Source organism: Dreissena polymorpha, chromosome 11 (assembly GCF_020536995.1).
Source record: "Dreissena polymorpha isolate Duluth1 chromosome 11, UMN_Dpol_1.0, whole genome shotgun sequence".
Taxonomy (NCBI): Eukaryota; Metazoa; Mollusca; class Bivalvia; order Myida; family Dreissenidae; genus Dreissena; species Dreissena polymorpha.
In genome coordinates this window covers 21,308,406-21,320,881 of record NC_068365.1, presented here as the reverse complement: position 1 = coordinate 21,320,881, position 12,476 = coordinate 21,308,406, and the positions used below count along the sequence as shown (strand labels likewise).

Below are 12,476 nucleotides of genomic sequence, written 5' to 3'. Positions count from 1 at the left end.
TGGGACATTTTGCACACATACACCGGCAATCTCCTTCTAGCGACGTAAGAGCATTTTTTTAGTATTCCTATCCATCAGTGGCTCGGGTCGCTAATTAAGAAATAGAAAACCTCACTGAGGGCCCTACGGCAGAATAGTGACCAGCCAGGCAGCCCCAAAAAGTATATGGACCGAAGCCGAAGGCCCAGTTTTGTCAGAACGCGACTCAATGTTACACTCGAAAGCAGAGACTTCTGCAGCTGATAAAGTTAGTTCAAATGTAAGAAAAGACCATTTCACCTCAACGTAATAGAGTACTATTGAGATTTTCTCCCTTGATTGTTAACTCCGAGACACATGATTTTAAAATAATTTATAGCCATTCTATTTTACTCCTAAAGTGTGTTTTGTAAAGACAAAGTCACCAAGCAGACGCGGCTGCTGTCTATGAACAAAATGTCTCTAATTAATATGATCATCAATGAACATAAGTATAATTATATGAGCCGCGTTCCGAGAAAACTGGGCTTAATGCACGTGCGTAAAGTGTCGTCCCAGATTAGCCTGTGCAGTCACCACAGGCTTTTCAGCGACGACACTTTCCGCTTTATTACTTTTTTCGTTTAACTGAAGTCTCTTTTTAGCAAAAATCCAATTAATGCGTAAAGTGTCGTCCCTGATTAGCATGTGCGGACTGCACAGGCTAATCTGGGACGACACTTTTCGCACAAGCAGTATGCCCAGTTTTCTCAGAATGTGACTCATAGTATTACTGCTTGAACACAGTCAATCTAATTTGACGACGCTTTGCATAATGGAACTAAGTACCAGCTTTACGAATGCCATACAAACATTGCATGGAGAACTAACGTATGTAAACATTAGAATGTGTTTAAATCATGAACTACCGGTAATATATATTGGAGAGAAACATATAAAGGGTAAACCTTGATCAGTTAAATGTCTCCGATGCTATATATACTTCTACTTTATCAATAAATTAGGAATAAATTAGGAAATTGATCCGAATCTTCAATTTAATGCAAATCAAAAAATACAGTAATGCACAGTGAAACATTAATGGTCGTGTAATTCTTCTAAATACAAATAACTCTTGATTATATCCGGAACAGGTAGAATTTGCAGGTGGTGGTAAAACTGTCGCCCAAGATGATGTCGAATCCACTTACGACATAGTTGTTTCAAAGTCTGCGCACCAGTTCCAAAATCGGACCAATGGTAAAACTCTTCCACTGACAACAGCCAATCTGAATACGCGTTACTTTGTAAAATTTCTCTTACGTGAGAATGATCATATCCAGTTAAAATAAAGAATTTTATGACATCAAACATATTATTGTGAAACGCTAAACGAGCTGGGCAGTCGTCTGATGTAGAAGTGGCACCGCATTGGAAAGTGTCGACGTGACTGTAGGCTTTTAATAGCAACCTTACTACGTTCACTTTATTATTGTGTATGGCATACCACAGCGGTGTTCTTTTATAGACATCGCACGCGTTTATGTCCGCGCCTCCAAACACCAGCGCATTAATACATTCGGTGTGACCTTTAAAAGACAGGATATGTAACGCAGTCTTTTTAACAGAGTTATTCGGAATATTCACATCACATTTAGCTTCTACCAAGGCCTTCACAACGACATCGAATCCTTCAGATGCCGCCATTAATATAGGTGTTATATTGTCATTATCCCTTACATCCGGGTCCGCCCCAGCGTCCAAGAGCACTTGGAACCCACGAGCTTTGTGGCAGGCGTAATGCAACGCTGTCAAGCCATGTTTGTTTGCGGCATTTATATTACAACCGGCTTGAAGCAGACTTCTCATTGCCCCGTAATGACCGTAAATAGCACTTAGCACTATTGGTGTATTACCTTCAGCATCCTTGACATTTACTGAGGCATCGTATTCCAGTAGCAAGTTTACGCACTTTTCAAAGCCTTGTTGTACCGCGATATGAAGCGGATAGCTGTTTAGTCCGCCTTTGTTTTCCGCAGAACACCCGGATGAGAGAAGCAGCCGCACAACTTCCGGTTTGTTGTGTTTGATGGCGGTTGTAAGAGGTGTGTAGTTGGCGTTGCTGACGAAGTTGATTTCCGCTCCAGCGCCTATCAGGCACTGACAACATTCTGTGGTACCTGAAATCAATATTGTTTCTGAAGTTATTAATGCATTGGGCTGTCACGATTAACCGGTAAACCGGTATATCGCGGTGCATGTCGTTAAAAAAAATCGCACCTCGGTACGGCGTTGCCGCACCGGTTTTTTTAATCTAATTATTATTTTATGAACACAGAGGTTTAATACATTTTTTAATAAAAGTATCAGTTTGGAACTGTAGAAAGAGTGTTTTCGATCGAGATTATGACTACTTCTATCAAGTTTATTAGGTTGTGTTGATTCCCTTTTGACAGGTTATAGTCAGACAATGATTGATTTTATTCATAATAGATTCTAGTCATACCATAATATCAGTGTTGTCAGATTATGAGTTTAACGAAGTTGTGAAACATGTTATTTTGCTGTTTTCTTCACAGATACATTCAGTAAAATATCGCCGTTGTCGTATCACTATATATAGCGGTACGCTCACGGCGTATCGTGACAGCCCTATGCATACATATTACACTTTGCGCTAACGACTACAGTACACAGTAAATAATATCCACTGTATGTACAATTATCCTAAATTTAAACAAGGTAGTTTTGGCTATAGATATATTAGCGAAGTGCATCAATGCGAAAAGTCATGTAACGCAACACATAAGCGTCCCATAATAATCATGACATAAACATGATTCGAAACGCTAGATATTAAAACAATAACACGAGTAAAGAAATGAAATGTATGGCAGCATAAAGTCCTCCATGAATGACAAGTTACCTGTCGTCCATAGCATACGATGATACAAACGTAGAGCAATTGATACTACACAGGCACTCAACGAAAACACAATGTTAGCATAACTGCGGGAAAACTGGGTTTATTGCATGTGCGTAAAGTAGCCTGTGCAGTCTTCACGGGCTTATGAGGGACGAAACTTTCCATCAAGACTAAATTTTCGTATAGAGGAGACTTCCTTTAAACAAATGTCATTCATGCGGGAAATTATTTAGTCCCTACTAGTCTGTTCGGACTGCAATTAACGACACTTGATGCACATGCAGTAGTTCCTGTTTTCCCCCAAACAAGGCATATTTCTCTGGATACCTAGTTTAGCTGCCTGTATAAGCCCCAGATTGAGGTGTTTCGTGCCGAGCGTTGGAATGAGCTGCTTTAGCTTCCAGACGTTGCCTTCTGTGATGCAATCTATAGCACTGAAATAGTACATAAATAGAAGTGCAATCATGATACATCGACTTTATCCGGAATCCTCCGTAAGATAGATTAATCTACAATGTAGGTACATCGACTATCTTCGGAATCCACCGTAAGATAGATAGTGATTCATGCAATAATCGGCTGCAGATCTAGAGTGAAAGAAATGATGTAACTCGCAATTGATAAGTACACATATACAACATAGCAGAATATTTTTTTCGAATTATGCCTATACAACTTATCTTAAAGCAATTATACACATGTCACGAATATGTAAATGCGAATGCATATAATAACAAATAAATATTTTTTTCTCGTGGAATAAAATATGGGCATATAATAAGCAGATAATAGTAAAAATGTGGGATAGTCATTCTTTATTTGCTTTCATTTAACTGGAGCGTCTTTCAGCCATTGATAACTTATGTTAACATAATAAATGTAATTTGAGTATGAAATGAAGATAAAGGAAGTGTATCGCACAACACAACAAACACGAACATATGAGTCGCGTTCTGAGAAAACTGGGCCTAATGCATGTGCGTAAAGTGGCAGTCCGCACAGGCTAATCAGGTACGACACTTTGCGCCTAAACTTGATTTTCGTTAAGAAGGGACTTCCTTGAAACTAAAAAAAACGTAAAAGCGGAAAGTGTCGTCCCAGATTAGCCTGTGCGTACCGCACAGTCTAATCTGGGACGACACTTGACGCACATGCATTAAGCCCAGTTTTCTCAGAACACGACTCATATTATATGGGTGTGGGGACAGTACAGCCTAGGTCGCTATTGGCAAAGTCACTGACGACCCGACACGAAGCGAATTCATACGTCATTGTAATTATCAAAGCCGTATCATTATTTATTTTCAAAATTCGATAAATGAATACTACATTTTCTGAGAGAGAAAAATCAGAATGTTTCATTAACATTTACAGAACTTTACGGAGAAAAAATGCATTTAACTATTAACGCAGGATGTTGCACTGCCACTTTATCTTGTAGATTAAATACATCCACATATTTGTATTCTTATTAAAGCTAACTACGTTATGTGTCGGTATAATAATTAATCGGTTCTATATGATTTCCTAGTGTCAGTTTAGTAAAACATGAACCGCAACTCACTTATGATGAGTATCCTTTTCAAATTTAGCGATGACTCTTCTAAACAACCCTACAAAGCATTAATTAGATAGAGTCCGTATATAATACATTAAATACAGTATACAACACGGTTGTTGCTGCATGATAATCTTCTATATCAAGTGATTCTTAAAACTTCCATCCATAATATCTACTATAATGTTTATTTTACACAAGCATCGAAAAAACATAGCGCATTTCAAAAGAATGCCATATGTATTGCCCCGAATTCATTATGGATCTGATGGGTTAAAAGTTCCTGAAATAATCAAAATTAGCTGTATACACTTTCCACTATAGGCACTCTAGAAAATAAATTACTGCCTTAACTTTAAATTAGAATGTGTACTTCTTCTACAAATCATATAAAGAACTACACAATACACAATAAAGCATCTATAGACACACCTACCTCGACATTGCACAAATATGCCTCTGCCGGGATCACATATAAGCATGTGCTTTCAAGTACGTTGTTGTAGATATAAAGCGAGAAACTCTGCACTGTACAATGAATACCACCGTCAATCTGTTGGCGATTTACAGGTAAGTAGATTATATGTACGAACGTATTGGAAATCATCATGATGAGTTGCCTTCGTTGCGCGTGCACGCAAATGTACGCATAGGTAAAAGTATTGCGTTACTTCGAAAGTCACAACACTAGAAACGGCGTTTACAGTGATCCCTCGGAATAGATGAGATTCTAGCAATCGAATATGTTATGAAATTAATACGCGCTTGCAAAATACTATGAGTGTTTTCTCTTATTAGATTTGATCTTTAAAAGACTGGAAAAAGGTTGCTCTTCTTCAAATTAAGCAAAGATTTTCAGAAAAAAGGTTTTATATTTACATTGTGTACATGCTTTTCAGTAATTATCCGGCTGTCATGACACAACAAACCTGAATTGAACATGATAATACACTTTTACAAATATATTTGAGCCTTGTTCTGAGAAAACTGGGCTCAATGCATGTGCGTTAATGTCGTCCCAGATTAGTCGGTGCAGTCCGCACAGGTTAATCAGGGACGACCCTTTCCGCTTTTATTGTATTTTTCGTTTCACGGAAGTCCCTCCTTACCGAAAATCAAGTTTAGGCGGAAAGTGTCGTCCCTGATTAGCCTGTGCGGACTGCACAGGCTAATGTGGGACGACACTTTACGCACATGCATTATGCACAGTTTTATCAGGACACGACTCATTTGAAAAGAAACTGCTCTTAGTTTTAAAGGTAAGATAGCTAACACGACACTCGGACACGAAACGTATACAGCGAGAGTTTCATGTCAGATAAACAAAAATGTATAGGCTCCAAGACAACGACACGCTTAGTATTAACATAGCTATAATTTTTTAATGTAATGAATATCAAATAATTAATTCTTTAACTACTGTTTTCAATTAGTGTAATATATAATGCATGTACATTGAGGCTATAAAAGATTACCTTTAAAAGCATATACATGTATTGTGGCTTCTTCACGAGATGCCTTACGAAGTTCATTAGCAAGAGATTTAGCAGATACTTCTATTTACTTCCTTTCCTCGTCCCTCCGAAAGTTTAAAGTATTTAATTATACTTCCAGCTGTTTAATTATAAACCACCTTATAAAGTCCAGTTTGAATATACAGGAACATTTTATTAAATAAGTTAATATTTGAATAAAAGATAGTTGACAAAACAATGTTCAAATCGAGTTTAATACAATCATAAATCTTCTGTTAATAATTGATATGTAATCTAAATGATACATGCTTTATTAAATTTTCTACAATATCCGCTTGTCTAAATCATACAAGATAAAACTGCCTTGCATTAATTTTTAATTGATAAGTTCAATAGAACACTAGGATCGACGTTACGTATTTATATAAAATACGCATAACAGAAAACAAGCAACATAAAAAAATCACTTCATCAAATTAATATTCGTAGCATGGAGTCTACTTGGTTAGTTCGTTGAACTACATATGTTATTAACTAGAAAAATAGACAAGTTTTGATTGAGTTCTCCATCGCTTTGAAAAAAGATATATAAAACGATTCAAACGTTCAAAAAATATTCGTAGAGAGTGACACCATGGAAACAAATGGCACAATATCACACACGTTGAAAATAGTAATGCCATGTAAAACAAACTGATCAAAATGACTGATGATTATCTATAACTTAATTAGTAACTATGCAATTATTTAATAAAACAATAACATATATAACACAATTTTACTTTTAGACAGTAAGTTAATTACTTTTAAGTTACGGAGTACAAGAAATTCCAACACATCTTTACAAGCTATCTAACATTGGTTGAAATGGGTTGTGTTGCATTATCATTTGCAACAAAACAACGTTGAGGAACTCGTTAACCACAATACAATTATTTTTTTAACGTTTTTTGTGAACTTAAGAACAATATTTTAAATGGTTATAGAAAAAAGACAAATACATCGAAACAAAACGCAAACAACAAAGACATAATAAAAAAGAATGACAATGCAATTACGTTTAACAATAACGTGGCGAAAAGGATACCTAACAAATAAGCCCACATATCTAAAATGAATAGTTATATGAATACATGCACAAATTTACATCAGTAATAATTGACGTTAAATATGCAAAAGTCCTGCATTATTATGCTTGTTATCGGTGCATGTTTTAGCTAGATGAATTACAAACAAATTAGCAATTGGATTTAAAGCAGAAATCAGTGCATATAATTGTAGATACGTTAATAAAACTGTCAAAAAGGTAGCGATCAGCTAAGATTAAGCGAATAATTACAATAATTATAATACAGTAAAAAGACCTAAAGCATCGAATTAATGCAGTTGTTGATCAGCAACTAACAATTTATGCAACAACGCACAAGCACGGCTTCGACTCGCGCTTTCAAAAATCGTTGGATTTGGTGGCTCAAGGTGATGTTTTAGTAGCATCTGCAACATAACTTTGTGTCAAATGTTAAGCCCCAATCAAACAAAAACGCAACAAGTAAAAATACAATTTAAAAAAATGCTTATCTGGTGATGGTTCAAGAGTACTTAACGTTCCCACAAAGCGCGCAGTAAGATGGACTCAGTTCAAACCAGGCGCATTCGAAAATTAAAGAAATTAAATGCATTTCTTACAAACATAATAGTTTGAAGTGTTGGTTTCGTTCATCAAAACTGTCTGTCCTTACAAATGCCTCAAATTATTTTCGATGAACTAACAGCTTTAAAGAATTTTTAAGAACTATAAAATTCATGATAAAACAAATTATGTCTTCTGGAATTGAAACACGATTTGTAATAAACTCTTTGCATGTTTTTTATTCGATTGACAATAATCGCCTTGTCTAAAAAGACATTTGATATGAATAATTCATTTAACCTAATGAATGCATCCTTTCATTGCATTATGTATTCTGAATCGATATCGATAAATCATCATAGATTGTATTCTATTATTTTCAGTAACAATTGATATTTTTGTGGTCTCAGAATTGTATTTTGACAATGAAAATTTATAAAATGTTTGAATTTTATTTCAGATATGACATATATAACCTATGTATATTGTTCCCTTAATCACACAACTTTATTTCATCTATGACAATAAGTACTTATGTGTAGTGTGCTAGAATATCATTCCAGTTTCATAACCATTTGATAGCATGTCCTTGTTCTCAACACATCACTTTGGTATTCTGTAAATATCAGATCTTCATGTCGGCTATCAAAATGAAAACCTTTTTGAATTTGTTTTTACAAAACGTCTAGTCAGAAATTCCATAACAACTTTTGAATTGTGTATCTGACTGCATTCTCTTATAATATACCAAGTGAAACATTTGTATCGTGTCGTTTGTCTTCATTATAATAATACAATCAGTTTTGCATTGTGAACTTTTCAGTTATACAACAATAAGCCCGTCGCTGAATCATATGTGAGTCTACTGCAGATAGTCGTGTGTTATCTTAGTACGAAGGCTATTTTAACATAAAAATACGTTAAATGGAAACACGATTTAAAAGCGTCTCTGCAAATATGCTTTTGCGACCTTTGCTTTGCCAGCAAAAAAAAACACATGCACATAGAAACAAATATTAGTATGCGTGTTAAGCATATAATATTTAGAAGAAATTGCAGTATATGTGACCAAAGTAATAACTCTTTCTTTTTAAATGTCACCGTCAACAGTGCCTGTTAAACTACTCATATTTTTCTAACTCCTTATTCAGTGGTATGCTAAAAAGAAGACCTGGCATTTGTCCAACAAATACATCTAATTCGCCTGAGTCTACGAACTTGAAAACCACTCCCGTCTTAGATTCGACAAATCGGCTGCCATTTATGCCAAAGAATGTGCCCGGCCCTTCGATTGAAACACAGATCGTATATGTTTGTTTTGCGAGAATAATCACGGGCGTGCGAAAATAAATATCGTACAATTTCGGTTTCTTGCATTCAGATTCAAACGCGAATTTCTCACGAAGAATGTTCGCCTGTTGAGATAAAGAAACTTCGACTGTGCCATTGTATGATCCTATGGCTCTGTACGTACCAAAGAGCTGTATACCATTCAGGATAACGCACTCAGAACACGTAAAACTTACTTCCTCTGCATACTTCAACTCGAGCGGCCCAGTGATATATTTAAATCTTTGGATACTATGCAAACCGACATATTTACTTCCTTGAAAGTGGTGCGTCTGTCGCAGCTGACGAAACTCTGATTCTGAAATTACAGGAATTGTTTCATATGAACATGTCGAAACAATGGGCAAACACGCCTTGGGGATATTTTGAACCGATGCAGATCTTTTGTTGATCTTTCTTGGCAAATACGTCGGGTCAATGCTATGAACAGGCGCAGAGGTAGATTTATGACAGGTAAGAACTGAAGTATCTGTTGTTGGGAGTGCTTCTGATCGCTTTTTGCTGCTAAACTTCTTCGGCACCCGATGTAGTAATCCGTTGGACATGTCGTTTAAACCTTCAAGTTCTATCTTTGTGAGCATGGTATATGGGAGATTATTTCTATTTAAAACTTTGATGTCTATTAAGGGAAATCTCACTTGATAAAAAACAGGACCGAGTAGGGCTCGCAGATTTCGTGCAGTCTTTTCGATTCCTTTCCTGCGTGCTTCGCATTCTGACCAGAAATATACAGCTTTTAAAATGTCAAGTTCCTCCACGGGTAGTGCATCAGATTTTATGATTGCTTCAACGGTCTCTTGGCTAAGAAGACCAAACTCGACATCATTTAAGGCCTCGGGTCTTTGAAAAATAGTTCGAACCAAGATATCAAACGAATCTTTGTTTGCGTATTTGCAAATTATATCCAGCTGGGCGATTGTAAGTTTGCAATTTAAGTTATCGATTGTGCTGGCATATTGATACCCTATTTGTTCTTCAAGTTGGAACCGTCTTGCTGTTGAAAGTACTCTAGCAACATCGTCAAACGCGAAAGATCGCACTTTACCGGTGTACATATACCTGTAATAGTCCGACGTAATGAACGTATTATTGAGCATTTTATGTAACTAATTAAGTATTGCGAGTACTAAATAATGAAATGATTATCATGTTTAGAGAATTCCAGTAAGTAGCAAGTTTGTACTTATAATACATGTAACATTATTATATATTGAGTTTTATATACCATTTTTATGATACAAATTTGTATAAGGTTAAATATACAGTATAGCGGAACAATTAAACGCTACCTTAGAACTTCCAGCAGTGCTGGCGAGTCAATTCGCTCTAACCGCACGATCTTAACACGATTCTGGTGTTGTGAATCGAGCATTTTTGCGAATAGTGGAGACTTTTCTACAAGAACTGACGAGTGTGCAACCAACATCTCTTCTGGTGAATTAAAGGTAATAATTGTATCTACCCCATCCGCCTGTGTCAAATTTTTTAAGCAAAATGACCCATCGGTCATCAATCTCTGAAAAAAAAACAAAAAAACATGTATATTCATTTACAGTATTTAATCTGAATTGTGCTATTTGGCTTAATGAACGACGGTGTTTGTGGTATGGTATTACTGTTGTTATTGTTGTTGTGGTGGTGGTTACCGTGATGGTGGTTGTTCTGGCGGTGATAGTTGCTGTTAGTCAGTTAGTATTTAAGCTGTAATATTGTATTTTATTCCAATATTTGCAGATACAAATGGATATTGAGATTATTACACATTCGTATTTCTTTGCCTAAAGTTTTTCTTCATAATGTAAGTGTATTATTTTCTAAAATTGCGCGGTAATTGTAACGTTAGGAATATGTCATTTCACCCGTTTACAGTGAATTTTATTTAGTGCATAAATTCTGGAAAATTAACAAAACAACAACCGACATTACATATAAAGTAGAGATATTTGTCTGTACATTTTTACACATCAGACAATTAAAATATCGTGATTTGTATCGTCATGAATATATATCAAAATGAATTACTAGTAGTGTATATTAAGGTTTTGAATCCGGTATATTTGAAAGCAATTTCATAGTCATATAAAAATTGGAAATATAACTGCAGCAAAACATAATAAATGTGAATCACTGATATTTTTCCCTAGATCACTTCACCAAGAAACCAAGAAAAGTCAATTAATAGACACGCAGCCAACTCACCTGCCCGAATGGTCCGTCGGTTTCTTCCGTCATATAAGCGAGTCTCTCTTCCTCCGTGTCATACTCCCAGGCACTGGCGTCCCCTGCACTAGACGGTGTAGCCGGGCGACTCGGCTCACTCGGGTCATCGTTCCGGGGTTCCACTCTTCTTCTGCGTTGCAGGTTCAAATACCATATTCTCTGCTTTTTGATCTCTGATATTGGGGTTGGGGCGAAATGCCATCTACGTGTTGGTTTATTTGACCCCCCTAGCAATGATCCCCATACCTCTCGGCGACCTTGTTTGCGTCTCTCTTCGTCTTGATAGTGTACATCTTCCTCAGGATAAATATTGTGCTCATCAGCATCAGTAGCTGATGCCGACCGGCTACTTGTTTTGACGACTCCTTTTTTGTTGTGTGGACTATATAAGGCACAGTCCTGTAGCAGTCTTCTTATTAATTCAACATCGTATATTTTTGAAACTGGTTTTGGTAGCCTGTCTGAATTTATCTTGCTAATAAGAGTCCTTTTTTGTTGTATGTTATTTTCCACATTATCAACCGTTTCCATTTTTTGACAGAATCGATTTTCAAATAGTCGAAAATAATATAGTATGTATAGCATTGATTTCAACAGCCGAATGTATTTCTTTTACCACATATTATTTAGCGATTATTCTAATTCACATCGACAACACCTGTGATCAACTGAGCAGCTAACCGTCCATAGAATGTTTGCTTTCACCAAGCGACGTCTGATGTGATCACACGTAATCAATTGATATGGTTGAATAATTTATGATATAGGCACGCTTCTCTTGCTTTTGTTTTTACGTCCAATCAAAATAAAATGTGAAAATTGTTAAAATTATTAAAAGTAAAAAGCAATAGTTAAGAAAACATTGTTTTATTAATGTATGCGGCAGAATAAAATAATCCATTTCTCGAAATCGCCATGACTCCGTGGTCTAAAGTTACGTTTTAGCAATGCAATACCTCGATATTTTCATCAGAACATGTCAGTTCTGCATTAACATGCAAATGGCCTTTATCGCAGATATCTCTTTGACTAAGGTAATCGTCATCAGACCAGGCGTTTTTTTGTCGACAAACCATATTATAAACTATCCAGGGGAACATTAATTTAAGTGGAATTTTCGCCATTTGATGGTTCATATATACCTTAATCATGCGTGTGAAAGTTAAGTCCCACACTTGAAATTTCACGCGGTATTTACTTTTTCTTATATAGGTTTTATAATGGTCTTAAATGGGTCTAATGTGGGTTCTAAATGATGATGTCAATGTGTTTGTTCGTCTTATGTTTTTAATATCATGCAAATCCTCATGCGGAATTACAGAAGGGGCATATACAACAATAACGTAATCGTGCGTGTGA

At 36.0% G+C, this 12,476-nt stretch overlaps 2 protein-coding genes across 2 annotated transcripts; both read right to left on the bottom strand.

The window, feature by feature from the left end:
* Positions 1–1,056: 1,056 nt before the first annotated feature.
* LOC127849677 (E3 ubiquitin-protein ligase MIB2-like) lies at positions 1,057–4,983 on the bottom strand. The gene is made up of 3 exons (XM_052382424.1): positions 4,879–4,983; positions 3,212–3,318; positions 1,057–2,138 (listed from the first exon to the last, which is right to left on the bottom strand). The coding sequence occupies exons 1-3, from the start codon at positions 4,884–4,886 to the stop codon at positions 1,057–1,059; spliced, it is 1,197 nt and encodes a 398-aa protein (XP_052238384.1). The 5' UTR covers positions 4,887–4,983.
* A 354-nt stretch (positions 4,984–5,337) lies between these two features.
* On the bottom strand, positions 5,338–11,787 carry LOC127849676 (uncharacterized). The gene is made up of 4 exons (XM_052382422.1): positions 11,097–11,787; positions 10,187–10,413; positions 9,074–9,956; positions 5,338–5,352 (listed from the first exon to the last, which is right to left on the bottom strand). Exons 1-4 carry the CDS (start codon positions 11,700–11,702, stop codon positions 5,338–5,340), a joined length of 1,731 nt encoding a protein of 576 aa, XP_052238382.1. The 5' UTR covers positions 11,703–11,787.
* Positions 11,788–12,476: the final 689 nt, after the last annotated feature.